We start from the raw sequence: 24,974 nt of genomic DNA, 5'->3' as shown, positions 1-24,974 counted from the left end.
CTCCCTCTCCCTCTCTGTCTCCTTCTTTCCCCTTCCCCCTGTCTTTCCTCTTTCTCCCCTTTCTCCTTCTCTCCTCTCTACTATTTTTCCTCTTTCATCTCCCCCTGTCTTTCTCTCTCCTCTCCTCTCCTCTCCTTCCTTTCTCTCCCTCCCTCCATGTGTGTATGTGTGTGTATGTCTCTCTGTGTGTACGTCTGTGTGTGTGTATATATAGTATATGTGTGTATAGTGTGTGTGCCTGTGCATGCATGCATGCGTGCGTGCGTGCGGTGTGTGTGTGTGTGTGTGTGTGTGTGTGTGTGTGTGTGTGTGTGTGTGTTGCTGAGTGTGGAGCCCTGAACTGCTTCATGTATACTGGACAAGCATCCTACTACTGAGCTATAACCCCAGCCTTCTTAACTTTCTATTTTTGAGGGGCTGTGGAGATGGCCCCACAGTTAAGAACACTGGCTGCTCTTGCAGAGAGAGAACCTAGATTCCATTTCTAACACCCACATGGTGGCTCACAACCATCTGTAAACTCCAGTCCCAGGGGATCCAATGCCCTCTTCCAGGCAAAACAACCATACATCCATATAATAATTTTTTTTAAAAAAAAGTTCTAATTTGTCACAGGGTCTCATGTATCCTAGATTGGCCTGAACTTGTAATCCCTCTGCCTCAGTTTCCCAAGTAGCTGAAATTGCAGGCCTGAGCCACGAAGCCCAGTATACAACTTAATACCCATGCTTGTTGTATCTTGTACTCACTGTGGAACCACAAATAAGTGGCTTCAACTCTCTGGGCCTCAATTAGTCCATCTGTAAAATGGGACAGTAGGGCTTGCCTGGGGGATGTAACTTGGTTGTTAGAGTGCTTGCTAATGTGTGAGGTCCTGGGTTCATTCCCTCCCCAGCACTGCATAACTGGATGTGGTGCACTGTAACACTAGTAGTCAGGAGGGGAGGCAGCATCAGAAGTTAAAGGTCATCTTTGACCACATACCAAGTTCCAGACCAGTATGGGGGATACATGAAATGAATGGATGGATGGATGGATGGATGGATGGATGAATACACACACACACACACACACACACACACACACACACACACACACACAGAATGGAGCAGTAATCTCACTGGAAAGTGGCTGTCCCCTGGCCTGAGCTGCCCCAGCACCCAACCGTCTTCCTTCCTCTGTTGCCGGCAGCTTGTACAACAACTGCATCTGTGACGAAGGGGCCAAGAGCCTGGCACGAGTGCTTCCAGACATGGTGTCCCTCCGGGTGATGGAGTGAGTGTTGGGTCTGGGTGGTATTTGGGGAAGGCAGAGGATCTCCCATCTGCGTGGTGAGAAGGGTTGAGGTGGGAGTCACCATGCCTCAGGATCGGCCTCTCTCTTCAGTGTCCAGTTCAACAAGTTCACGGCTGTCGGGGCCCAGCAGCTGACCTCCAGCCTTCAGAAGTGCCCTCAGGTGGAGACACTGGCGTAAGTCACCTTGCCCCCAGGGTTGGAGTTTGTGTCTCTAGACTCAAATCCCACCCCTGCCAACCAGTGCCTGATCCTGGGATGACAAGTGATTTGCCTGCTGGTCTCTGGTCGTGTTAGTCGAGATATAGAACACATTTTGTTGGTTGGGGGCGGGGTCTCATGAGGGTGACTGCCTCCCAAGTGCTGGAGTTGTAAGCATGCACTGCCCTGTCCAAATGCATGTGGCAATGGGGACCAAAGTCAGGACTTGGTGTGTCCTAGGCAAGCAGGCCACTACCTGAGCCATGTGCCTGCCCTAAACTTTTAGGACAACATTGCCACACAAAACACTCAATGAATATTTCATCAGGGGGAATCATATGAAATTGCCTAATCCAGTCATTCTTAGAAGATTAAAAAAAATAGCAAATTCATCTTTTGTTTGTTTTTGAGACAGAATTGCACTTGAGCTCCTGATCCCCCTGCCTCAGCCTCCCAAGTGTGGGCACTATAGAAGCATGTGCTGTGCCCAACTTAAAACTTACTAAGCCGCACTGATGTTTGATGTCCAGCACTGTCTGCTCTTCTGACGGCTTTGACCTGCACAGTTGTGCCTGCCCTCTCAGATGAGCAGCGGGATCTCTAGAGGCCTCTCCTGTTGTGACCCTAATACCTGACAGAGGCAAAAGAGGGCGGGGGCAGCGGCACTCACCATCACAAGGGTGCAGCTTGTCGTACCTGGCAGGAAGCAGTTAGCTGCCAGGGCTGCAGGCCATTACCTTCTAAGATCCACCCACAGTGACCTACTTCCGCCAGCCAGGTCCTACCTCTTAAGGATGCCACAGCCTTCAAACTAGTGTCTCAGTCTGGGGAGAATGCATTCAAAACGTGAGCCTGTGGAGGATGGACCGAACTGAAACCATAACAGGATCCGCTTTACAACTAAAGGGAATATGGCACAGAGTAGACGATTTCTAGGTCACACAGCAAATAGGGACTGAAGCGGGGGGGGGGGGTGGGCTCAAAATGTTCTGTTCTCCCCATGCTGGTCTGGACCCTGCCAGATGGGATGTGTTCAAGGCTCTGGACAGAGTGGGAGGTGGGGCTTGCGAGCAGCTTGTCCTTGGGTGTCCTGCTTCATTTCCTCTAACCTGGCCCCGGGCCCCATGTCCCCTCTGCAGAATGTGGACACCCACTATCCCCTTTGGGGTCCAGGAACACCTGCAGCAGCTGGATGCCCGGATTAGCCTGAGATGACCCTGCTGTACCCTGGACAAGGTAACCATGTTGGACACCAGACCAGGAGCGAAACCAGCAGGGACATCTGGGTCAGTGTCCTTGTAAAGGGGTGACTAAGGGCATTGAGTGAGGCTGGTTGGCTGTCCTGGATCCGTGTGTCATCTGGAGCTATCCTGTCTCCAAATTGGCAGGTGTTCTCCAGACTTGGGGGACTTGGGCCAAGGAACCTCCGTGAGGCCAAGCTTAAAGACCAGGGAAAAACAGGCCAAGCCAGTCACCCATAATCCCCACCCTTAGCATTGGGAAGTCCTTCCTTTGAAGCTTTATGTCTTTCTTGCTGCTGTTTTCATCTTCACGGGAAGATGAAACTTCATGTTCCTGCCAGCAACATGAAGACGATTGTCCCCTCGCCCTGTATCTGTCCACTCTCTCCTCTGGCCTGTGCTGTCATTGTCCTCCAGTCCCTCCTTCAGTCCCCCACATTGTGACAGCTCCTACTCTTTTGTCAAGGCTGCTCCTCTGGAAGCTCACCTGCCTCTCCTGATCTCCCACAGCCGTACTCTGGGACACTGACCATGCTGGACCTTGAACTGGATACTGTGGACTCAGCTCTTCTGCGGGCCATATCCCAGGAGAGTCAGCATCCGATCACCCTGCCCCTGCAGGCTCAGAGTTGGGCCCTGCCTACATGAGGACTGGATACATGTCTGGTTCCTCTGCAGGCTCCAAGACCAGCTGCAGGCTCTTCTGGCACCAGCTATCTTCATGGATACCTTCATAGATGCCCCGTTCTGCATCTGTGAGCACTGGCAGACAGGCCTGGGGCTCCTTCGTGTGGGTTCACCCAGGAGGCCGAAGGCCTTCTCTTCGACATTCCAGGCCAGTGAGGAACTGAAGCATCCAAGGGCCTGCCTTCCTTGTGAGAAATCATGTCTTCCCACTGCTCCCAGCGGCCTACTGGAGGCTCTGAAGATGCCAAGGGCGATGCTGTTCTGCGACCTCTAGAGGTGACAGGGAGCCTATGGCAGCTCTTTCTACTTGTGGCACTGTTCATAAACTTTAGGTCGAAGCTGAGTCAGGCCTGGCCCAGGCCCTGCATTGAAACAAGAGCCAGGGCACGGTCCACCTCAGGGCTGCAGCGGGCAGCTCTTCTGGCCTCTCCTTCGCACTCACTACACTTTAAATGCACCAAGTCCCATCTGGGGACACCTTCTGTCTCATCTAATGCAAAAACATGCAAATAAACAAAACAAGAGAAATCCCAAACCAGCCAAACCACAGTAACTTAAAACAGTCCACATCTGCCCACCAGGCAGGCTCAGCCGTCTGTCTCCACCAACCAGAAGTCAGGCTGGAGTCATCTTGAGTGTGGCATGTGACACAGGTTGCTGGCTGGGAGCCCCGAGTCTTTACTGGGACAGCTGGCTGGGGCTCGTATTTTAGCTGTGTTATAGGGGGACCACCCAGAGAGGAGAAAGTGAGGAGACACAAGCCAGCAGAGACAGTCTGTAGACTGTTCAGAACAGGCCTTAAGGCCACACAGTATGGCTTCTACCACCTTCCACCGCACCCTTGTGCATACCATACAGCCCACCACCGCTGAGGCCCTGTCTTCACTGCAAAGATCTTCGTAGCTTCCGAAGATGCAGTGAAAAGCTCTTACTCCCGGACCTGAGGACTGAAGCAGTGAGCACCAGACAGTGGAGTGTTCTCTCCTGCTGCCTTGCTGCATCCTGGGAGCATCTCTGTAGCCAAGGTGGCCAGCCTTGGCTGCAGCTAGCCCAAAGAGCTTGGCAGCACCTGCGCCATTGTTCCTGTTTTCTCTGGCCACCACCTTTGAGCTCAGGCACCATTGATCCCTCCATCTGGACGGTGACAGCTTGCTTTCATGTCTTGGCAGAGGGAGCTGTCTGTGTGACTCCAGCATGCCAGCCCTGATGCCAGCAGGACTGGCATGTCCCAGGAGGTGGGAACTGGGCTAGAGGGCCTGGGGTCGGGGGTCAGGGGTCATGGCCTCTCGGAGGTGATTCTTGAAGAGGATCCTGCTGCAGCTCTTTACATAAGACCTGATAGGGCATCAGGCTCAGCGGTGGCACATGGAAGTCCCATGTATGTGACCACAAGGGGACAGCACTGAGGCACTCTCCAAGGCAGGCACCTGCTGTACCTCTGCTTTGATCTGTCTGGAGATGCCAAAATGCCTCTCATTGCTGTGTTGATGCCTGTCATCTTAATGAGTTGATTAGGTGAAGGCAGGGACATAGTAAATGCTCAACAAACCTCACTGGTTCTTAATCTTGTGCACTGGGAAGCATCTTACCTTCAAAGGACTACACAACACCAACTCTCGACTGAGCTGTCTGGTTTCATGCTCCATTTTGCTGCATATGCAAGGCAAGTTTCCTCTGTGCCTTAGCTTCCTTATTTGTAAAATGGGAAGAGTCATGGATCTTCTCTTCTGGGTTACGTAAAGACTCCATGTGGAAACAATATTAATAAAATGAGTCAGAAAGTGGCTGAGGGGCTAGAGCAAGCCTGGTGGCCCGAGCCTGATCCCCAGGGCCACACGATGGGAGGGGGAACCAGTGATCACAAGTTCTCTGGAAGTTTCAGTGCACTGTGTGTGCACTGGAGCTACAGGTGGTGATGAGCCTCTGTGTTGGTGCCAGGAACAGAACTCGGGTCCCCTGCAAAGGCAGCAAGGACGCTTAATCACTGAGTCGTTTCTCTAGCCTGTTTAAACAGAAAAATTAAGAGCTGAAACCAGTGCCTGGCAGGGGTTCTGATGCCCTCTTATGGGCTCCATGGGCACTGTGTGCACTTGGTGCACACACACACAGGCAAAACACACATACATATACATAAATCTTGAAAAACACCAAGGTCATGGGTGGTAGCATACACCTTTAACCCCAGATCTCTGTGAACTCAAGGCCAGCCTGGTCTATGTTACACAGGGAGGCACTGTCCTAACAAATAAAAACCCAGCACACAGCTCAGTGCAGGAGCTCCCGGCCTTTCCTCCGCCCTGTTTTATTCCTGCCTCTGCCCGGAACATTCCTTCTCAGACTCCATGTGACCGACTTCCCACTGGACTCTACAGGAAGGACCCTCCTGCAGATCTGTGTCTCTTGTTCCTGCTGTACCCCACTCTCCAACTTCACTTCATTGTTTTCCTTCTTGAACTTTTGTTGTCTGCCTGTGTAGGATGTGAGCTCTAGGGAAACATGAGATTTAACTGCTCTGATCATCCCTGGGCTCTCTGCACCCAGTCAAGAGCCTTGTCCATAGTAGGTGCTCAGTAAATGTGAGAAGGATGGCTCATCCTCATGCTAGGCATTCTGTAACATGCACTGAGGACAAAATGCTCTAGGTTCCTGGGCTGGAAACCTTGCATCTCAGCAAATTGAAGATGCCTCATGGACAGAGCTGCTGGCTATGGCTGGTCATGACATGCACTGCATGAAGGCTCCTGGGCCATGGACGCTTGAGGGTTGCACCAGGGTGGGACCTGGGGTAGAACCGAAGCAGTTTAGAGAATCTTTTGGTAATTAGAATGGTGCCATCTCAAGAGATAGGTAAGTTGCGGGTCCCCTGTTAGAAAGTTGACATCCATAGGGAAGGAGTCAATTCAACACACACACACACACACACACACACACACACACACACACACACACACACACACACCAGCAACCAGACAAGGCAAAGGAGATTGGAATTGCTTACATTTTTTTTTTAATGAAATAAGTCAGCCTCTAGGTATTGCTTTTACAGGTTTATGGAAATTCAAGGATCTACACCATTCACACTTTACACACCACTCACACTTCCAAAAATAGATTTCTAGCCAGACACAGCATGGCCTTCCCCAGTGCAGTATCTCAGTTCTGTCAACCTGGAGAAGTTAAACCCTGTCCTGGGCCCTGGCATAGCCCTCCAGAGTGACACCCTGAAACTATGATCAACAGTCTTGGGTCTGAAGTCTTCCCAGGCTTAAGGTCAACCAGCATCAAACAATGCTGACGGGAAAAGCCTAAGCATGAGTCCGTTTGCCACCTCAGCTCTCCGTGTCCTTCCCGGAGGTTGAGTGGGGGAGGCAGGTGCGGCTGTGGGTGACGTCTGGTTGGGTTCCTGTAAACATCCATCACAAAGGTGGCAAGTCACAAGCCAGGTCCAGAGCAGCGGAGAGCTGGGTGGCAGGCGAGGCGTTCGGAGGATCTGGCAACTCCCCATCTCGGCACTGAGTCCTCACTTCTCCTGGCAGACGCCTGGGTTGGGGCAGGAACCTGGTTGTTGGCACGAGCAGGCCTAACCAAGAAGACAAAGGACAGTCATCAGCAGGGCCAGGGCACCTCTGCAGGGCCGTCTCCCTACAGTTCAGGCGGGGGCAGGGAAGCCTTGCTCTCCTCCTCATGTTCTAGACTCTCCGGAGTCCCTTGCTCAGGATGGGGCTCCTTCCTCCCTCTTTTAAAAATAATTTCTTAATTTCCTAAAGCTTATTTTTATGTGCACTTGTGTTTTGTCTGCAGGTATGCTTGTGTGAGGGTGTCAGATCTTGTAGGTACAGACAGATGTTGAGTTGCTGTTGGGTTGCTGGGAATTAAACCCAGGAAGAGCAGTCAGTACCCTCGGCTGTGGAGCCGTCTTTCCGGCCCCTTAAAAGTGATTTTAATTCTTTGACAAGTTCACATGTGTATATACTGTAGCAGGACATTTCCCCTCGTTTCTCTTTCATACTGGCTTTCCTCTCTCCTCTTGCTTTCCACTTTACCGCCTCTTTCATGATGACTGAGTTTAACTGGGGTTGCCCGCATGACCATGGTTGAGGAATTATTTGAGGGAACACAGGAAACTGACTAGAAGCTACACACGATGGAGAAAATAACTCCCACTCTGCCAGCAGCCATTAACCATTAACCACCAAGAGCACCTTAGCACAAGGTCCTCTTGAGCCTCCTCTCCCACCCTATTTCTGTCATTTCCTGCTGACTTTTTGTTTTTGAGGCAGGGTCTCAGGTTGGTAGCCCAGGATAGCCTTCAACTTCTGATTCGTCTGCCTCCACCTTCCAAGTGCTGGGCAATTAGGCACTGCTGGAAATGGAACTTGGAACTCAGGGTCGGGTGGAATACATGCTGAGGAAACCTTCTACCCACTGAGCTGCGTGCCCAGCTCCTGAGGGTGTTTGTCTCCAGTTCTTATTAAGGAATTTGCTTCACTTCTGTGGTTCTGGAGAACCCAGTAGTTTTCCATGGTAAAGGAGGGCTGGCCAGGTGTTCAGGTTGAGGAAAAAGATGCTAGTCAGAGACGGATCTCAGCCATAAGGGAGATCAAGTGGGGGCAGCTGAGTAAGCTCCAGAGAGTGGGCAGTGCCTCACATCTCCCTGGGAAAGTACTGTGCTTACAGGAAGGTAGCCAGTCAACTTTGTGTCCCCACTTGCCTCTTCTTTCCATGACACATCATCACTTGCAAGTCCTGGTCCCATGTCAGGTTATCTCCTCCAGTCCCCTCAATCCTGTGTTTAGCTGTCATCAGCATCTCTGAAAAGTGGGGTTCCCAGGTCCCCCTCCTTTCAGCCCACCTCAGACTCTTCCCTCTATAAACACCACGTGCATCCCGCGGGATAATCTCTGTGAAACATGCAGTGTACCCTGTGGAATGCTATTCAGGGGTATGTGAGAGCAACCATTGGCATCAGATTTAGCAGTAGCTCTAGCCCCCAACCAGCAAAAGCCGGTAGCACCTCCAGTCAACCTTGGCTGCCAAAACTGTCCCCCACCTATTTCCAAGAGCCACTAATCAGGCATAACCATTTCCACCAGGAACTGTGCCTCTCCCCATTTTACAGATTGCAAAACAGAGGCTTAAAGAAGCAGTTGCACAAGTAGTGCAGGCAGAGCTGGCACTGAACTGGTAACAAATGGAGACAATCACAAACAGGGTTGCCACTGCACCCGGCACTCTTGTCATGCAACATATCCCTTCCACCTACCTTCCCCAGCCCTGGGCACTCTGATCCCGAGACCTTTGTCCTATTTCCAGAGAATGACTGGGTCCCAGTTATAAGAACAAGAGAGTCAATGACCTCCACAGCAAACTGCTTTCCACTGTGACTACTAACACCCCAGCCCCTGGGGATTCTGGATCCTGGGGATTCTGAGCAGGACTGAGCCCCAGACTACAGTGGCAGTCTGCTCAGTGCCCACCTGGTCTGTCTTGCTGGCCTCACTTCCCACTTTCCACATGGAATTCCTGAGATCTCCTCCCAAATAAGCCCAAGGGCTCATGGGTATCTCCACCCTCCCTACCAGCCCATGAGTTGATGTTGCCTGTTGGACAGATAAAGACATCAAGGCTTAGAAAGCATAAGATGCTCAATGAAAGATGCTCAGCTCAGAAGTACTGAAATCTGCCTAGCTGTGGCGCCGTGGCTGTGTTTCCAGAACTAGGAAGCTAAGGTCAGGGAAAGGCACGTTGGAGGCCAGCCTGGGCTACAGGGTAAGACTGAGCTTGAGGCCAGGCTAGACCATCTAGTATAAGTGTGTTTCCACAAACAGAACAAGTGCTGTGCACCACCAGTTCCTGTTCCCATTTTGTATGCCAGTGTTTTTATGCTGGGCCCCAACTGGAAGACTGGAGCCAAGTACTATGCCAAGTTGTGAGCAACTTTAGCTTGGAGTCACCCTCCCAAAGATGGGACAAGGCTGTGAGCACCGCTGGAGGTCCACACAGGGCTGTGCTGCACTGGAAGGGCACCCCACAGGAAGACTAGTCCCCTGGAGTTCTGAACATAGCAGGGTGGGAGCTGTGTGCTGAAACGTTCTCCCATTCTCTACCAGACTTATCTGCTAGAGGTCAACTGGGAATCCACTCCACCATATCAGGAACCTTCTGTGGTTCCCACTGACCCCACCACAGACAAGGCCTCCACCTGTTGGTCCCCTCCCACCTGTCCACAGAGCCTATGGGAAGCAGGGGCTGTAGGTATATTGGGGCTTCTAGAAAGGCCTTTGGGAACTCTTGTCCCTTCATACCAGAGCCTACTTGGGGCTGCTCTTCCTTCCAACGAACCTTGGGGAGACATGCAAGTCTTGAAAGCCATGTTCAGAAGCCTGAAGCACAATAATTCACTGAGATTCCCCCTCTTGGGTATGTACTGCAGGGATGCCCCGGCCGGGGGCAGGGATAGGGTAGGAACTACCAAGGAGGTCTCACTTTCTGCCAGTCCTTGTGACTACAGCAGCTGCTGGTCTGACAGCCTTTTGTCCCAGGAGCTCTGTCCTTGTGCCCATGCCTTGACCTAGGTTTCAGTGGGTGCTGCCGATTTCCAGATCACTTGCTGAGTCTGCTAGTGATAGCCAATGAGGCCAGGGTCCTGTCGCTCAAGTTCCTCTCCTTTAAAGCTTTTTTGTTCCTCTTAAATGCTGCTTTAAGAACTGGAGAAATGGTTTGGTAGTTCAGAGCATCTTGCAGGGGATCCAGGTTCTGTTCCCAGTACCCACATGGTGGTTTAGAATTACCTATAACTCCAGTTCCAGAGAATCCAATGCTCTCTTATGACCTCCACTGTCCCCTACATGGACATGGACTCACATAGGAATAGATGCATAATAAATAATTTTAAAAAATTGATTTAAAGAAAACAACCATATACAATATAATTCAGGGGCCAGGAATGTAGCTTAGCTGATACAGGTAGTTGCTGCCAAGTCTGACTTCCTTAGTTTGATCCCAGGATGCACATGGTGGAAGGAAAACACCAACTTTTACAAGTTTCTCTCTGACATCCACATGTGCACCATGGCATACCCATGCCCACCCCTGAATACATGAATAAATGTTCAAAAAAAAGGGGGGGGTAAGGTGGTTGGGGGAAAGCAGAAACTACCTTCTCAGGGCCACAGACTTACATCTCACTTTCTCCACATACCCACAATGCACTGCTTGCCCAGCTCTGCATATATGTGGGATTGCTGTGCTAGAGGCAGACTGGTAGCAGGAGGCTACCTGGCCCACGGTCAAGGGTGTGGTAGCAATCTGGCCACCTCCCTGGCAGCTGCAAGGACAGAAGAGGAGAGATGCTTCCTATCTTCACACAGGCCAATCCTGGGTGAGAGCTGGCAGCTCAGGCCTGGACTCCACCCCCACAATGGCTGTGCATGCTCATTACTATGTGCCATCTAGTGTGTCTGCAGCCATCCCCATTGGCTGCATCTGCCTGCCCAGGAGCTCCTGCAGCTGTCACACACTACCTGGACACTACTCACTCAGGCAGGCTGAGTGTCCCTTCTCTAGAACCCCCAGACCAGACCACAGTGTTTTGGCTTCTACGATACTGGAGTACAGTAGTGAGATGCCTGGAGGAACTGAAGCAAGTCTAAAATAGATTCCATCTATGTGCCAGGGCATAGGTATGGAGGTCTGAGGACAGTGTTCATGAGACCGATCTCCTTCTCCCGGGTAGGTCCTGGGGCTCTAACTCAGGTCACTATGATTGGCAGCAGCCAGTGCCTTTGCCTGCTGAGCCACCTCACAAGCCCCAACAGTAGCTTTCTGCAACCTTTGTTTCCTCTCTGAGACAGTTTCACTGTGTAGCCTGGGCCGACTCGAGCTCTGGTGCCCCAGCCTCCCCAGTGCTGAAACCAGTGGTACTAGCCACTTCACCTGGGCCAATTCAAGAGTATTTATTATTGTTTTGATGTAGGGCCTTACTACGACTATTGGCTGACCTCAAATTAATGATCTTCATGCCTCTGTCATAACTATAAAAAACACCCAGCATTTGTAATTTGAGAAAGGTAATGAAGTAATGCCAAGGAGACAGTGAAGGGACACCTACAACCAGAGAAGACCAGGGCGCCGTGAGCCTACCTCCTCTGGTACCTCCCAGGGACTCCTCCAGTCTAGCACCTCACTTCAGAAATTGTGGATGGCTCATAGCTGGGCATCTAAGGTGAGTCACCAAACTGCCCCAAGCCTCAGTTTCCCTCAGTACCTAATGAAGCCTACCAAGTGACCATCCCAAAGTGACGCGGGGAAGCTCTGTGGGAGAGGCACCCCATTCTAACCTCTCAGCCAAGCTCCCTTCTACGCAGGAAGCCTGGGAAGGAGGCCTTTAGGGATGCGGAATGAGAGTTGCAGGGCATCAGCATCAGTGGACTCTCAGTGGGTACCAAGTATCGCCAACCCCAGTCTGCTTCACAGGCAGTCCACGGTGATGCTCTCCTCTGGTTACTGGCCCCAGAAGAGCAAGGAACCCCAATAAAGGGGAGGGGTTCCTGGGGTAGGGGCCTCTGGTCTAACACATCACATGGTGCTGTACACCATTAACAAATCACCTACCATCACTCACGAACCCACTCAATCACTGTAAGCCCCTAGGCACATTCCATTATTCCCAATTTACAGATAAGGAAACTGAGGCTTAGGGGAAGTGATGTCACTTATCCAAAGTACTGGTAGAACTGGGGTTTAAACCCCAACTTTGTGACTGCAAAACTCTAGGAAACAACTTTCTGGGTCACATGAGCGGCTGGAATAATCACACATCCATACCAAACATACAGATTGCTCTGCTGCTCTTGGTCACGTCTTACTACTTCTCAGAGAAGTTCTAAGTTGGTGCTAGGAAACTTCATCTAGTAGTACTAGCTCAACACATCAAGTAGGTCCCAGCCCTCGCCATTTTAGGCGAAGGCATCTGTTTCAGACTTGTTTCAGTTCCTCCAGGCATCTCACTATTGTACTCCAGTACCACAGAAGTCAACACTTTGACACTTACTTTCACCTATACTAAGAAAGGGTGGTTTCTTTCACCTGGTGACATAGCATTCATTTAAAAATAGACCAGAGCAGTCTGGGGTGCCCCCCCACTAATAGGGTGTGTGCTTAGGATGTGTGCAGCACTGGGCTGGATCCTCAGAAACACCTAAGGTAAAATACAGTCCAGAGGGCATGGGGCTGTAGTTCAGCGGTAGAGTGCTTTCCTAGTGCTCACAAAGTGCTGGTTCCCTCCCCTTACATGGGCACTGTAGTACACATCTACACCCATAAAGCGGATGCAGTGAGCCAAGAGCACAGCCCCAGCCTTTGGGAGGTGGAAGCAGCAAGAGAGGAAGCCCTCTCCCTTCGGTGGCTAGACAGTGAGTATGGGGCCGAAGTCCGCATGCGAAAGTAGACGTCTCTGTGCTGCTGGTCTTTAGTTGTTTGGATTTGTTGTTGTTGTTTTAAAGACAGCGTTTCAATGTGTAGCCCTGGCTGACCTGAAACTTGATTTGTACACCAGCCTGGCATTGAATTCAGAGATCTTACCTCTGCCTCCAGAGTGCTGGGGTTAAAGGTGTGCCCAACTTAAAAAAATTTTTTTATTCATTTTTTGAAACAAACGAAACACTAAAACTGGCATTATTCATCTTCAACTCTAAAAGGAAAAGCAGTGAAGAGACCTGGCTCACATCACCAAAGCTAATGGGACCAGCATGCCACAGGGGACACATGGTTCTCAGAATGCTGTACCACACTCTTCCTGCCATGATCATATCACCTGAATGGAATCCTAGCTCGGGTGGACCTGAGCTTCGCCAGGCAGAGACAACCCACAAATGCTACACCAGCCTCTTGCACAGGGCTAATGTCACACCAAGACATAGACAGGCTGAGCAAGTGGTCAGAATAAAGAAAGCAGTGACCTCGAATCCTGCACTTTTATCCTTAAAGGACATCCCCGGGACAGAGTGCCCAAGTCCTGTCCCTGTCCAGCCGCTGATCTCAGCCAGGCGTGCTGGCCCCAGCTCCAGGGCTTAGGAGATAGAGCAGGAGGGTCAGTTCTAGGCCAGTCTTGGTTATAACAGACCCCATCTCAAAAGACAAGGACCTTTTGCTGGCTTTGACAAGGACACTACAGATGTCAAGTACATCCTGATTTAGGAAAATACAGACCAAAAATTCAGGAACAAAGGAACATCATGTCTGTGGTACACTCTCGAATGGTTTAGAACATGACCATCCACATGTGTATGTGTGTGTTCATGTGCGTGCACAGGTATCTACAGGGGAGAATGTGAGCACATGAGCAGAAACACTGACATGCTGGCAGGTTCTGCTGAAGGGAGCACAAGGGAGCACTTTATATTTTTTTATAACTTTGCTGAGAAGTGTAGAATTCTAAAATTTCTCTGAGAGATTTTTTTTGGAGGAATTTGGGATAAAAGGAGCGATCGCGTAGATGAGATGGGCCTGGAGAGGTCATGACTTGTGCTGAAGTGGGCCCAGAAGGCTCTTCTGCTCCCTGGTGGCCACTTTGCTGTGCGGGAGACACAACCATCTTATTTGGTTTCAGTGTCTGGGCTTCTCACTTTCTAGTCTTCAGTTTCTTTACTGGCCATACTGAGTTAGCAGTCCGGAGGCAGGAGCAAGAAGATCCTGAACTTGAGGCTACTTAGAGCTACGCAGTGAGATTCTGTCTCAGAAATAAAAATAAAAGTCTGTCTTTCAATGTGATTTTGATTTCCCAATTGCAGCTGGTGTTCTCAGAGGTTCCAGGATGAACGCAGCAGTAATATCTGGCAGAAGCCCTCCTGTTTTTCGCTCAGCTAAATAGATCCCAGGGCTGAGAGGAGACTGTAATATGGCTACTTTTCTGGCTGGAACCTCCAGGCTGTGCTAACTCAGAGCCAGGGGCATGAGGTCATTGGCATCTCAGCTGGCCTGGAGACATGAGGTCATTGGCACCTCAGCTGGCCGGGAGACTTTTTCTTCCCAAAGGGATGGCTGGAGCATTGTGACCAGGGGCCCTTCTGTGTCTCGAGTCAGAGCAGGGCATGCGCCCATCCACCCCCATACCTCTAGACCCTCTGGCCTTAGCCTGTTATTCTGCATCTTCCCTCACCCTGATCCAGGCCCACAGGGTAGGTCTCCCACAGCTGGGATCTGAATACATGGGTGACCCATGGATGGGCATGGTTGGGCAGCAGCATGCTCAGCTGGGTATTCTGTTGACGGGAAAGGCTATAGTCTGGCAAGGAAGGCTGAGAAAGCAGCCACGGTCCCCAGGTGAGCCATCTGAGGCCTGAGAGTAAGCCAGATCAAAGAATTGGTTACCCTTATTCCACAGCCACACAGACCCTGGTGGCATCATTCCCCTTCCCAAGCCAGAGACAGTGTCTCTTCTACAGTACCTTATATGCCAAGGGAAGGGGGTCCAGTAGGTACCTGCTACCTGTTACATGACTCTAGATTAACCAGGTTAAGGTGCCTCTCTAACCTAGCAGATGGGCTGTCAGCAACCCCCACCCCAACTCCGATACACACACACACACCCTAAGGTTCCCACGCCACGCACAGTCCTCTCCCGCAGCAAGCAAGGAGACTATCTCCTACTGCCCTGGGCCACAGTGAACACTCTATAGAGACCACAGAGGCCACTTCCCAGAGATCTAAAAGTCTCTAGGGCCCAGATAGGCAGGAAGACAGGAATAGGTTGGTGTGTGTGTGTGTGTGTGTGTGTGTGTGTGTGTGTGTGTGTGTGTACACACCAATGGACATGTTCTCTGATCCCATTTTGTTAGTCATGAGACATGAATGTTAATGGACAAGGCAGGTGAGGGCAGATGATTCCAGACTGTACTTACCTGTCATAACAATGGTTGATGTTCATGGACCAGTCACCATGCAGGGAGGTCCAACACTTTGTTCTCTCAACAAGGCAGATTTTCATGAGCCCTGTTTTATAGAAGAGGTCACCAACATGTGGAGTTAAGTGGCATTCCCAAGACTGTGGCTAGGCCTGCAGTTTGAATCAAGAGCATCTGAGTTTGCAATCACTACTCTTAAGCTTGACTGCACACTGACTCCTCAAACAGGTGCTCAGTAAATAAGTGAGAAGCTGAGTTACACTGCTGGAGATGAGGAGCAAAAGTGGACGACCTTTTTCTTGCTGAGATTCACCCCAGACTCCACTGCCTGTGTGTCCTGTGTGCATGCCTTCTGTTGGTGTCCCCTGGTTTGGCTTGTTAGGACACGGGTGCATGTGAACATGAGTGGGAACAAGCATGCCTGGCCCAAGCCACCTCTGTCCATGGAAGGTGCCAGGAGGCAGGGTTGGATCACTTCACTCCACGTTGCTACCAGTCATCCTCCTGCATCTTCTGGGCCTTGCCTTTATAGCCCTGGACCAAGGTCTTCTAGTTTGGATTGGGGGACAGGTAGTATAGTGTGGGCTTCATTACTCTCCAGCCCTTGGTGAGGGGCTTGTTATATCCCTTATCTTCCCTAACCCAGGGTCAGCCAAGAGTGTCCCAAAGAAATGCTTCTTGCTGTTTCTGCTCACACAGCATTCCGCACAGCATGTCAAAGCATTTGGGCTCTGGCTTTGAGCTTAGAATATGCCAATGTTTTCAGTTGGAAGCAGGAATGTTTCTGTTGATATGGTAAGAAGATAAAATAAGACATTTTCACCAAGTTTACTGCCTGAGAATCTACTTGGCTCAAAGACAGACATGAAACTTGGGATCACAGGGCCAAGCCTAGACTCTGAGAGGAAAAGGAGGGCCAATGCTTTTTGAATGACTCCATGTGAGAACACACAGAAGGCCTAGAAGCAGAACTGGTCTGTAGTCTCTACTCGGGTTCTGAGTGGGTCCCAGGAATCCTATCTCTGTTAGGTGTTCCCGGTGTGGTTTTGCTTCCCCATTGACACTGATCTGGTCTTGTCCAGTCACCAGTCACCTCACCCGGCTCCCGGCTCCCTGCTCCTACACTTGCCCCTTTAGCCCATTCTACTCACAGTGCCAGTCATCTTACAGAACAGGAGCTGGCCTGTGTCATGCCCTGCCTAGGACCGTCACTGGATGCTAACTCTTCTTGGCCATGTCATCTATGGCCTACCACTTACCTCTTTTACAAGTCTGTATCTCCAGCCTCCCTTTGGCTGCTGAATGAGCCATGCCTTTCCCAACTCAAGGTAAGGGTACTAACGATCCCCTCTACTCAGACTGCATTGCTCCAGAGGCCTCTGTCTGGCTCCTGCTATCAAATCTGGCCTCAGCTCATAGTTGCCGTCCCTTCAGAGAGGCCTTCTTCCACCCCGCCCTCTCATTAAAGCAGCAGTTCCTATTCTCCCCCCCATGGTCCCCTCACACAGCATCTGCCAGAGGCCAGCTGCCGCACAGTCGAGAGCACAGCAACACAGCCTCTAAACTTCTCTCAACTCACTGGTTCTAGGTGCCCTCAGGTTCCATCTGCCTCTGCTCACCATGTACTCAACAAATAGGTATTTGTTCAAAGGAAGGAATAGATGTCAGGCTGGCAGGAACACAGGGCAGCTGGCGCATGCCACTGAACTTACTAAACAGTTCTTCAAAGATATCATGCCCTGTCCCCAAGTACTTCCCACTCACCATGCATTATTTATTTCTACAACTGACAGTGTATTCCCAAATGCCACTGCTGAAAGCCTGTTTCTGCAGTGATGGCGTTAGGGGTGAGTAGGTCGCGAGGATGGAGTCCTCCGGTGGGATTAGTGCCCTTTGGAAAAGTATGAGGATGAAACACTTGCTATTTGAGCCATGGTATTCTGGCACAGAACCCCAAACTAAGACACCCACTTATGGCAATGCTGGCAATGAGGTGACACAGGCAAGGAGAGGTAAATGCCTCCTTGGGGTGACATTGGTATGTTATCTAAAAGGAGCCCCTGCCCACCAGCTCCATATGCCTCTTCATTGCCAGTCAGGCTCTACAGCCTGCCAAATCCCAGCATTCCCCAGCTACAGGACTAGACCTGCTCCATGACACCTCACTGGACCAACAACTTGCTGTGCCCTTTCCCTAGTTAGGAAGCTTTGGCCAGTCTCACTCCTCCTTGGAGTCACAGTACCCTACTCTAACATATACAAAGCTTCTTGACAGATACAAAGCCCAAAGGCAGATCTTCAATCCCACCACCCTGTGGCTCCCTCTGCTGACCCGAGGGTCCTGAGAGGCCTCGCAAATACTGCAGACAAAGCCAGCACCAGTTCAGAACTGCCTGCCTGCTCCAGAGCGCCAGCCTAAGAAACTGACAGCCTCTGCGGATCTGAGCTGCGGCACTACCAACCCAGGATCTCTGAAACCTGACTCCAAATACAGCAGCAGAAACACTGCCAACAGGAAGTGCGGCGTTGTTTGTTGAAGGTTTCCATTCTCGAAGGCTTGGCTTGAAGCCCCTGAGTTTAACTAGTACCTCAAGAGGCCGCAGAACAAGTGACCAGTGCCTCTTATGACAGCAGTTTATCTTTTCAGGAAAAGAAAGCATTCCCCCAAACCCCAAGGTCACCAACAAGACAGGCTAAGACTTGGGGGAGGAGCTGATGGCTCCACCTCAAAAGGTTTGGGGTACAAAGCGTTTTGCACAAACCTTGAGGTAAACTGCATGATTGCTTCAAATGTTTGTGTAGACCCTGAGTCCCTTTCCTTGGGGAAAATCTCTCCAAACACTATTCCTAGCATCTGAGTTAGATCCAGAGGAGGTGGCCAGAGAAATTAGAAGCTTAGAGGAAGGATGTTAGTCTGCCCTGAGGACATCTCCCTCCTGGCAATACACCCCCACCTCAAGGGCACTTACGGGCCTCTTCCTGGGGTCCCATCCCTGTCCAGATGGTGCCCCCAGCCAGTGGCAGCGGCATGATACAGGCGGCTGGTCCAGGTCAAGAGTTGTGGATGGCGGAAGGCAAGTGGGGAACAGTAATCAAGACCTTATTCCAAATATCCATCGAAGACGTCGAGCTCTGAGTCTGCATCGTAAAGGCCAGAGCCAGGGTCTGAGAGTACACCAAGGTCCACCAGCGCCTGGTCCAAGTCCTCGGGCAGAAAGACGAGGCCCACATTGAGAACGATGTATTCCATGAGGAAGGCGTAGTAGAGGATCAGCACATTGACGAAGAACAGGCCCACGTAGAACATAGAGGGGAGCAGCGGTGGCTGCACGTAGGAGACCAGGGGGCCCAGAGCGTCCAGGTGGGCTGCGACCCGGGCGCCGGGCATGCAGGGGCCGGCGATGGGGGCGGCGGCCGGGCGATCCCAGCGACCTCAGCCGCTGCGGCGCCCGGGCGGCCGGCGAGGGGGCAGCTCGGCCATCCAGGGGGCGCCCCGGGGCTCGGTGGCGGCAGCGCTGGGCCCCGGGCGGCCTCGGAAGACGCTCCTTGACCCCCACGAGATGCTCAGGGCCGGGTCACGGAGCCCCGGGATCGGGATGCGGACCACACGGGCCGCTCGCCCCTCAAGAACTGGCCAGCAACTCGCTTGGTGCGCCGCGCTCGCGCGCCCCCTCCGCACTCAGAATTGAGGCCGGGTCCCCGCTGCCGTCTCCCCGAGGCGCTCCTTAGGCCCCGTCGGCTTCCCCACAGGCTCACTGCCCATCGCTGCGGCCGCCGTGTCGCTCTGCTGCTTCCCAGCACCGCCTACCCAGAGGCTCTTCGCTCATTGGTCAGTCGCACGTTTGCCCGCATTCATTGGCTAGCTCAGTGCTCTACGCTTATTGGTTCGAGCTGTTCGGGGCGGGTACTCCTTTGCTCCACCCCATGGGAGGTGCTCCGGTCTCTAAATTGCTCTTTTGCAGTTTAAACTCCCTAGACTTTGCATCTAGAACTTAGGTATGGTTCCTTTTTGGAACTTAATTTCCCAACTTTTAAATGATGCCAGGTGGAAAGCCGGAAATTCCACTGAAAATCCTAGTCCCAAAGCGCTTTTTTTTTCTTTTTCACGGTATGATAAGAACAATCAATCATTGAATGTCTTTGACAGCAGCATTATAGGTAGGGTTCCATGACACCTGGATGGAGAGCACCACAAGCAGGTCTAATCTGCCAATAAGGTTGCTTATTGTTTCCTTTTACTTTTCAGTCCATGTGAAAAAAAATACCAATAATGCTAAGTATATATCTGCTCAGGTTTCTCTGTTCACAGACCATCTCCTTGCTTCGTTAGAAGGATGAGCTTGCTAAAGGTGCCTTTCATCGGGGTTTAAACAGCTAGGATCAAAAACAAGGTCTTGGGTGTGCAAGATGTAGGCAAGACATAGCTCTATTTCTGTGCTACATTCTCAGCTTTAAAAAAAAAAAAATAACAAAAAACCCAGTCCTGCAAAACCAGGGTCTCACTATGAAGCCTCTGGCTACCCTGAAATTGGCTATAGACCAGGTTGTTCCAGAACTCATAGAGTTCCACTGCCTCTGTCTCCTGAATGCTGGGATTAAGGCCTATCCTCAACTCTTAAAAGGCCTTTAATCTATGGTCACACTTAGCTTTATAGGAACTGGACAAGGCAATGCCGCATGTTCTTTTTTCACAGATGTGGAAACCAAATCCCAGAGAAACAGATTCTTGAAGCTGCTGAGGCTGGGGCATTTTCTTTGGTGGTCAGAGCTGTTTCTGTCCTTTCATAATTTTTACATGAGAAACCATTAGCCTGATGCTGGCCTCCATTTCTCTAATTCTTGGAAGCAATGCAAGCCAAAATTTATTCACTCTATCAATATTCATTTAAGAACCTGCTATGTGAAAATCTTGTCCTGGGCCCTGGAGAGAACATTGGTCCCCGACTCAATTCTGTTCTTAGGACTGCCACAAGGATTAAATAGCTGTGAATGTAGAAATGAATAAATGAGTGGGTGTTAGGCACAGAGTCTTGCTTTCCACAGAGGTCCCCAGTTCCGATCCAGGAAAGAAATCCTCACATGGAGAGCTTGGAGTTCTCTTTCTTTCTTACTGAATTAGTCAGGAAGGGGCATGGATTTTGGATGGCAACCGGAGGAAACCTCTGAAAGTCCATTGTGGTTAGTTTCACATTGGCGTTTACATTAATGCTTGCATCCTTACAAAATGTTTTAAGACTAAAGTGCAAAAGAAAAAGGTTTTAAGGATAAACAGGGATGTTACTGGTTGGTCTTGTCGACAAAAGCAAATAAGGGTACCTAGGCTTGAATCCTGCCTCTGTCACGTGTTAAGTGCCTGACTTCTCTGTGACTCAGTCTCCTGGATTGTAAAATAAGGTTAATAGCAGCATCTACTTCATAGGGTTGTAAGAATTAAATAATAAATCACTTAGGATAGTGACAAATGATATGTACCACTCAATGCTTTTTTTTATTTTTAATTCTTATTATTGAGATATTGAAGGTTGAATCCGTCACACATAAACACATTCCCAGCCCTTTGAAATTTTTAAAGAGTTAGGCCCATCAAAATGGCTCAGCTGTTAAGCAAAGATACTGCCAAGACTGAGGATCTGACTTCGATTTTCAGAACCCAAATGGTAGAAGGTGAGAGCCTTCTTTCCAAAGTTATACTGACTCTACAAGTGCGCGCGCGCGCGCGCGCGCGCGCACACACACACACACACACACACACACACACACACACACACACACACACGTAATATTTTTTAAGAGAACTAAACCTCGCCAAATTGCCAAGGATGGTCTCCAATTTTAGCTGGGGTTTCAAGACACTCTTTTTCTTTTCTAATCACAAAACTAACATCAATAAGGTCAGAAAGTCATACTCCAATTTCAGCAAACCGTCCCCGCCCACCCTGACAGTGACCCGCCTTCTCCCTTCTTCTTGTCCCGCCTCCTCTCGACGGTCGCGCGAAACATGCCGGTCCTTGTAGTCCATTCGCAGAGTCCTGTCGTCAAGAGCCTCGCTCAAGAACTTCATTTCCCAGTGTTCCTCGCGGCGGCGGCCGTAAAGCGCGGCGGCCGAACGGCCGGTTCCGGCTGAATGTCAGTGCGGGGCTGTGGGCTGGGGATCAAGGTGCTTGGCGGTCTCTCCACCGCCCCCGCCGCTGCCGGCTGGGCTTGAGATGTCGCCACGAGCACCGGGCCGCTGAGCGGATCGGACATGAAACCGTGAGGCAGGCGACGGGGCTGGTCTGCGGACATGTTTGGCCGCTCACGGAGCTGGGTGGGCGGGGGCCACGGCAAGTCCTCCCGCAACATCCACTCCTTGGACCACCTGAAGTGAGTGTGCGGGGCGCGCGGCGGGGAGGCCGCGGGACCTGGCGCGGACGCCCAGACGCGGGCTTGACTTGCGGGGCGCGGAGGTGTGAGGAGGACTGGGGCGCCGCGGGAGGGTAGTATGTTGGTTATCCGCAAGGCTTTGGAGTCAGGGCACCTGGCTTCGAACCCTGACCCTGTCGTTTCTGGCCCTGTGACCTTGGACACGTCGCGTGATTTTTCAGTCTTTAGAAACCTAACCTGAAAAGGAAGGGCATCTTTGAGTTTTCGGTTTGTGGACTGGAGTTATCTTGATAGGGGACGGACAGTGGCCACTGGGCTTCTTGGGGTGGCACTTCTTGGGCTGCATAGTTTAGAGGCCAGAGGCCCGGGTATCGGCCAGATCTGGATTCGAATTTAGTTAACATTTAGGCTTTCGTTTCCTTCACTGTAAAATGAACAGAGTGACAGTACTACTTTTTGTAGTTATTTTTAGGATTGGTTGGATAAGAGAATGAACAAAACGCACAGAACATGTACAAGTACTCTAAAAAGAACAGTGATTAAAAGAACACAAGTATTTTCAGAAGGAAATCTAAAGGGATAGTCAGCAGTAGCACTTTGAGAGAGGGCAGGAGGCTTACAGAGTCCTGGGAACGCAGGAAAGTACACAGAAGAGGCTAGTTTTGGAGTTAGACCTGTGTTCAAATCCTGACTCAGCCACTTAATGACTGTGTAGCTTTGGTCATATTTTATCTCTCTGTCCTTCCAGTTTGCCATTACCAGCTGGGAACTAGGAACCGTACAAGAATTGGGTGATGTTGAGTGCGCCAAGTGATTGATCCAGTATCACTGTGCAGCAGCATCACTAACATAGGCATCGAAGCCTCCGCAGCCTGCTCCAAACCCTTTCTGTCTCTGAGTTCCGTTCCTTACACCCCTGCTGTCTTCTCTGGCTCTGCTTCTGTCCTTTTTAGTTTTTGTTAAACTCACACTTCCAAGACAGGAGAAGCTGCTTGGTTTCTTTGCAGTTGCATTTCCAGAGGATTGGAGGCAAAGAGAGAGTAGTAGAAGACAGAGACCTTAGAGAAAGGAGAGGCTCCAGGGAGAGAACTGGAGATGGAGGTGCCAAGGGGGTGAGGAGAACAGTTTTCAGAAGGGACCCCAGAAGCTTTGTCTAAGTACAGGGATGGAGATGAAGAATGGTGGGGTAAAAACAGAAAGGAAGACAGGGATCCGTAGAAAGGATTTCGGGCTAAAAATTAGATGGGACTTCCCCTTTGATGATGGGCTATAGAACCGCTTCAGTCATGGAGCAAGGATTTAGTAAATGTTTGTGAATTGCCTTGTGTGGAGAGGGAAGAGGTAGAGGGCAAGAATGGGGGTTGGTAGCAATTTAGAATTCTTAACTGGGATGGCAGATGGCCCGGAAAGGGAGTGGGGTGTGGATGAGTGGCTGAAGGATTTGAAGAATGTGTGGGCAGATTTGGCTGTGCAGGGGAGGGTGATTGTCCTGAGGGGCTGCGCCTCCTACCAGCCTAAGCACCTGCTGGCTCTCACCTAACTTGGGACTCTAGCCCCTTTAAATTCCCATTAATGTGTTACTTTGCCTTGTTAAGGATCATTGTTTGTTTCAGTCATCACAAGTCTCTGGGTTTGATTGTGTCCTGTATACATGGACTTGGCTAAGATTCAGGCAGCTTAAGGCAAGCCTCAACTCTTGTTTCTTTGTTATGTCTTTGTGGATAAAACTCAGTTTGAGGGAACTTTTGACTGGGCTGCATGTGATGAATAATGGGACATCTTTGCTGGCCAACAAGTGGACACCTGATAATGTAAGGGGCCTCAGGGTCCTTCCTGATATCTTGGGAATGTCTCAGGCTCATTGTCAAGGTCCTGGGAAAAAGAACTTGGCTGCCTTAATTCAGGCTGATCTGTTTAATCCCTTTCACAGCTTCGGGAACCTGGGTATTGATTAGCATGGGTCTTAGAAGATCCAAGGTGACTTGGAAAAGGGCTGCAGACATCTAGTGCCTACCCCAGTGCTTGTGCTGCCCTTCACCTGCATTCTGAGGACAAACTCCTGGAGAGTCTGCTAGCTGCTGCTAAGAGACCACAGTGTGTCAGGACTCTTCAGTGTGTCAAATACAGGGACAGTAGCAGTCCCAGGGGCCTGTAGATTCCCTTTATAGACGCTTTCTGGAGGAGGCAGCACTGGATCAGAGATCCCCTAAATGGGGCAGTGTCATATGGCACAGACAGGGGTACCATAGTCAGGTTTGTGGCCAGTCCAGGTGGGAGCTCATAGCTATGGGAAGCGAGGCTGTGAGAGAAAGAGGCTTTAGCTGACGTGTAGGACGATGAGCACTTAACATTCGTCCAGATCTGGGGTGAGGGTTTGGGGGAACAGAATATGGGATTTTCAGTGCTGAAACCAGGGAAGTCTTAAATAAACTAGAACAGATCACTTTCCTAGTTATTAAGTGACAGTCCCAAATCCTTTAAAACAAAACCAAGCCAAAGAATTAGGCTCCTTCTGCCTTGATCTCTCATGATCAGGGAGATTCCAGGATGCATCACCTTGCTGGCCTCCAATACATTCTTGTCCTGACGTACGTAGCACAGTCTTGGTGGAATAAGAGGTTAAGACTTTAAGAAAACTTAGAGTTGGGCTCTTTAGTTATTGGTTTTATATTTCTTTCTGCAGGTCCCAGAGGTATAGGGAGGAACTAGTCAGTCTCTCTTTGCTGAGGCTGGGGTTACACACAGACAGCACTGTCACCATGCCCAACCCCTATTTATACAATATTCTCCCTCCACAGCACGTCCACCTTCCAGACTGGAAAGAAACCTGCTATTGCACAGGCTTTTACTTTGCTGAATAGTGAAAAGCCGTGCTTGAATCGTTTACCCACCAAGTTCGGTTGTTCATTTAGTTGGGGACAGACGCAACAGTCAGGTTATTATTCGTGGCACATTGTTGATGGTTTACTGCCCAGACGAGTGACAAGGCTGTGACATTAACTGACAAATGTCTCCCCAACATTTTGTCTATAAGCAGAATCTCTATTCATAGAGTCCTTTGTTACTGAAATGTTATAAAGGGGGACCGTGAGCCCACAAACTGATAGAACCTTGGTTGTTGTGTCGTCGTCTCAATTCTAGTCACTATGGTGTCAAGATTCTTGGTCCAAGTGACAGATCCTGCTAAACTGCCTTAGGAGTTAGTGGAGTCTATTGAATAGCTCTTGTAACTGGTGTGTTCTAGCTACACCATAGCAGAGAGCAGGTGCTTAGTTAAAGGAAGCTG

The 24,974-nt window shown here is 50.5% G+C and overlaps 3 protein-coding genes across 21 annotated transcripts in view; 2 read left to right on the top strand and 1 right to left on the bottom strand.

Annotated features, from left to right (window-relative positions):
* Positions 1–5,206, top strand: part of Ciita (class II, major histocompatibility complex, transactivator) — a 47,540-nt gene extending 42,334 nt beyond the window's left edge. For 3 of the 5 annotated variants that reach the window (NM_053529.2, NM_001270803.1, NM_001270804.1), the window contains exons 16-19: positions 1,192–1,275; positions 1,387–1,470; positions 2,634–2,730; positions 3,246–4,975. In NM_053529.2, coding sequence (NP_445981.2) covers positions 1,192–1,275; positions 1,387–1,470; positions 2,634–2,709 — 244 coding nt within the window. In that variant the 3' untranslated portion in view covers positions 2,710–2,730; positions 3,246–4,975. Of the gene's footprint in view, positions 1–1,191; positions 1,276–1,386; positions 1,471–2,633; positions 2,731–3,201 lie in introns of all 5 variants that reach the window. The other 2 variants (XM_006245738.5, XM_039087000.1) reach the window with 2 other exon arrangements.
* A 1,200-nt stretch (positions 5,207–6,406) lies between these two features.
* Dexi (Dexi homolog) lies at positions 6,407–19,660 on the bottom strand. 3 transcript variants are annotated; one of them, XM_063269584.1, is made up of 3 exons: positions 18,295–19,660; positions 15,323–15,413; positions 6,407–7,002 (listed from the first exon to the last, which is right to left on the bottom strand). In XM_063269584.1, the coding sequence occupies exon 1, from the start codon at positions 18,711–18,713 to the stop codon at positions 18,426–18,428; it is 288 nt and encodes a 95-aa protein (XP_063125654.1). In that variant the 5' UTR covers positions 18,714–19,660; the 3' UTR covers positions 6,407–7,002; positions 15,323–15,413; positions 18,295–18,425.
* Positions 19,661–20,813: 1,153 nt separating this feature from the next.
* The window catches only part of Clec16a (C-type lectin domain containing 16A), a 196,522-nt gene continuing 192,361 nt past the window's right edge, over positions 20,814–24,974 (top strand). For 12 of the 13 annotated variants that reach the window (XM_063268510.1, XM_063268511.1, XM_008767506.4 and 9 more), the window contains exon 1: positions 20,814–21,688. In XM_063268510.1, coding sequence (XP_063124580.1) covers positions 21,609–21,688 — 80 coding nt within the window. In that variant the 5' untranslated portion in view covers positions 20,814–21,608. The remainder of the gene's footprint in view (positions 21,689–24,974) is intronic. The other variant, NM_001398551.1, reaches the window with a different exon arrangement.

This window comes from Rattus norvegicus, chromosome 10 (assembly GCF_036323735.1).
Source record: "Rattus norvegicus strain BN/NHsdMcwi chromosome 10, GRCr8, whole genome shotgun sequence".
Lineage (NCBI taxonomy): Eukaryota > Metazoa > Chordata > Mammalia > Rodentia > Muridae > Rattus > Rattus norvegicus.
The sequence above is the reverse complement of the archived record's forward strand: the minus strand, read 5'-3'. Positions and strand labels throughout refer to the sequence as shown.

Coding starts and splice junctions, on each gene's coding strand:
- Dexi (XM_017597443.3), bottom strand. CDS start 18,355: ATGCCGCTGCCACTGGCTGGGGGCACCATCTGGACAGGGATGGGACCC. Junction 15,414..18,294: donor GGGACCCCAGGAAGAGGCCC/GTAAGTGCCCTT, acceptor TCTATAAAACAG/GGCTCATGAAAATCTGCCTT. Junction 7,003..15,322: donor ATCAACCATTGTTATGACAG/GTAAGTACAGTC, acceptor CTTCTTGGTTAG/GCCTGCTCGTGCCAACAACC.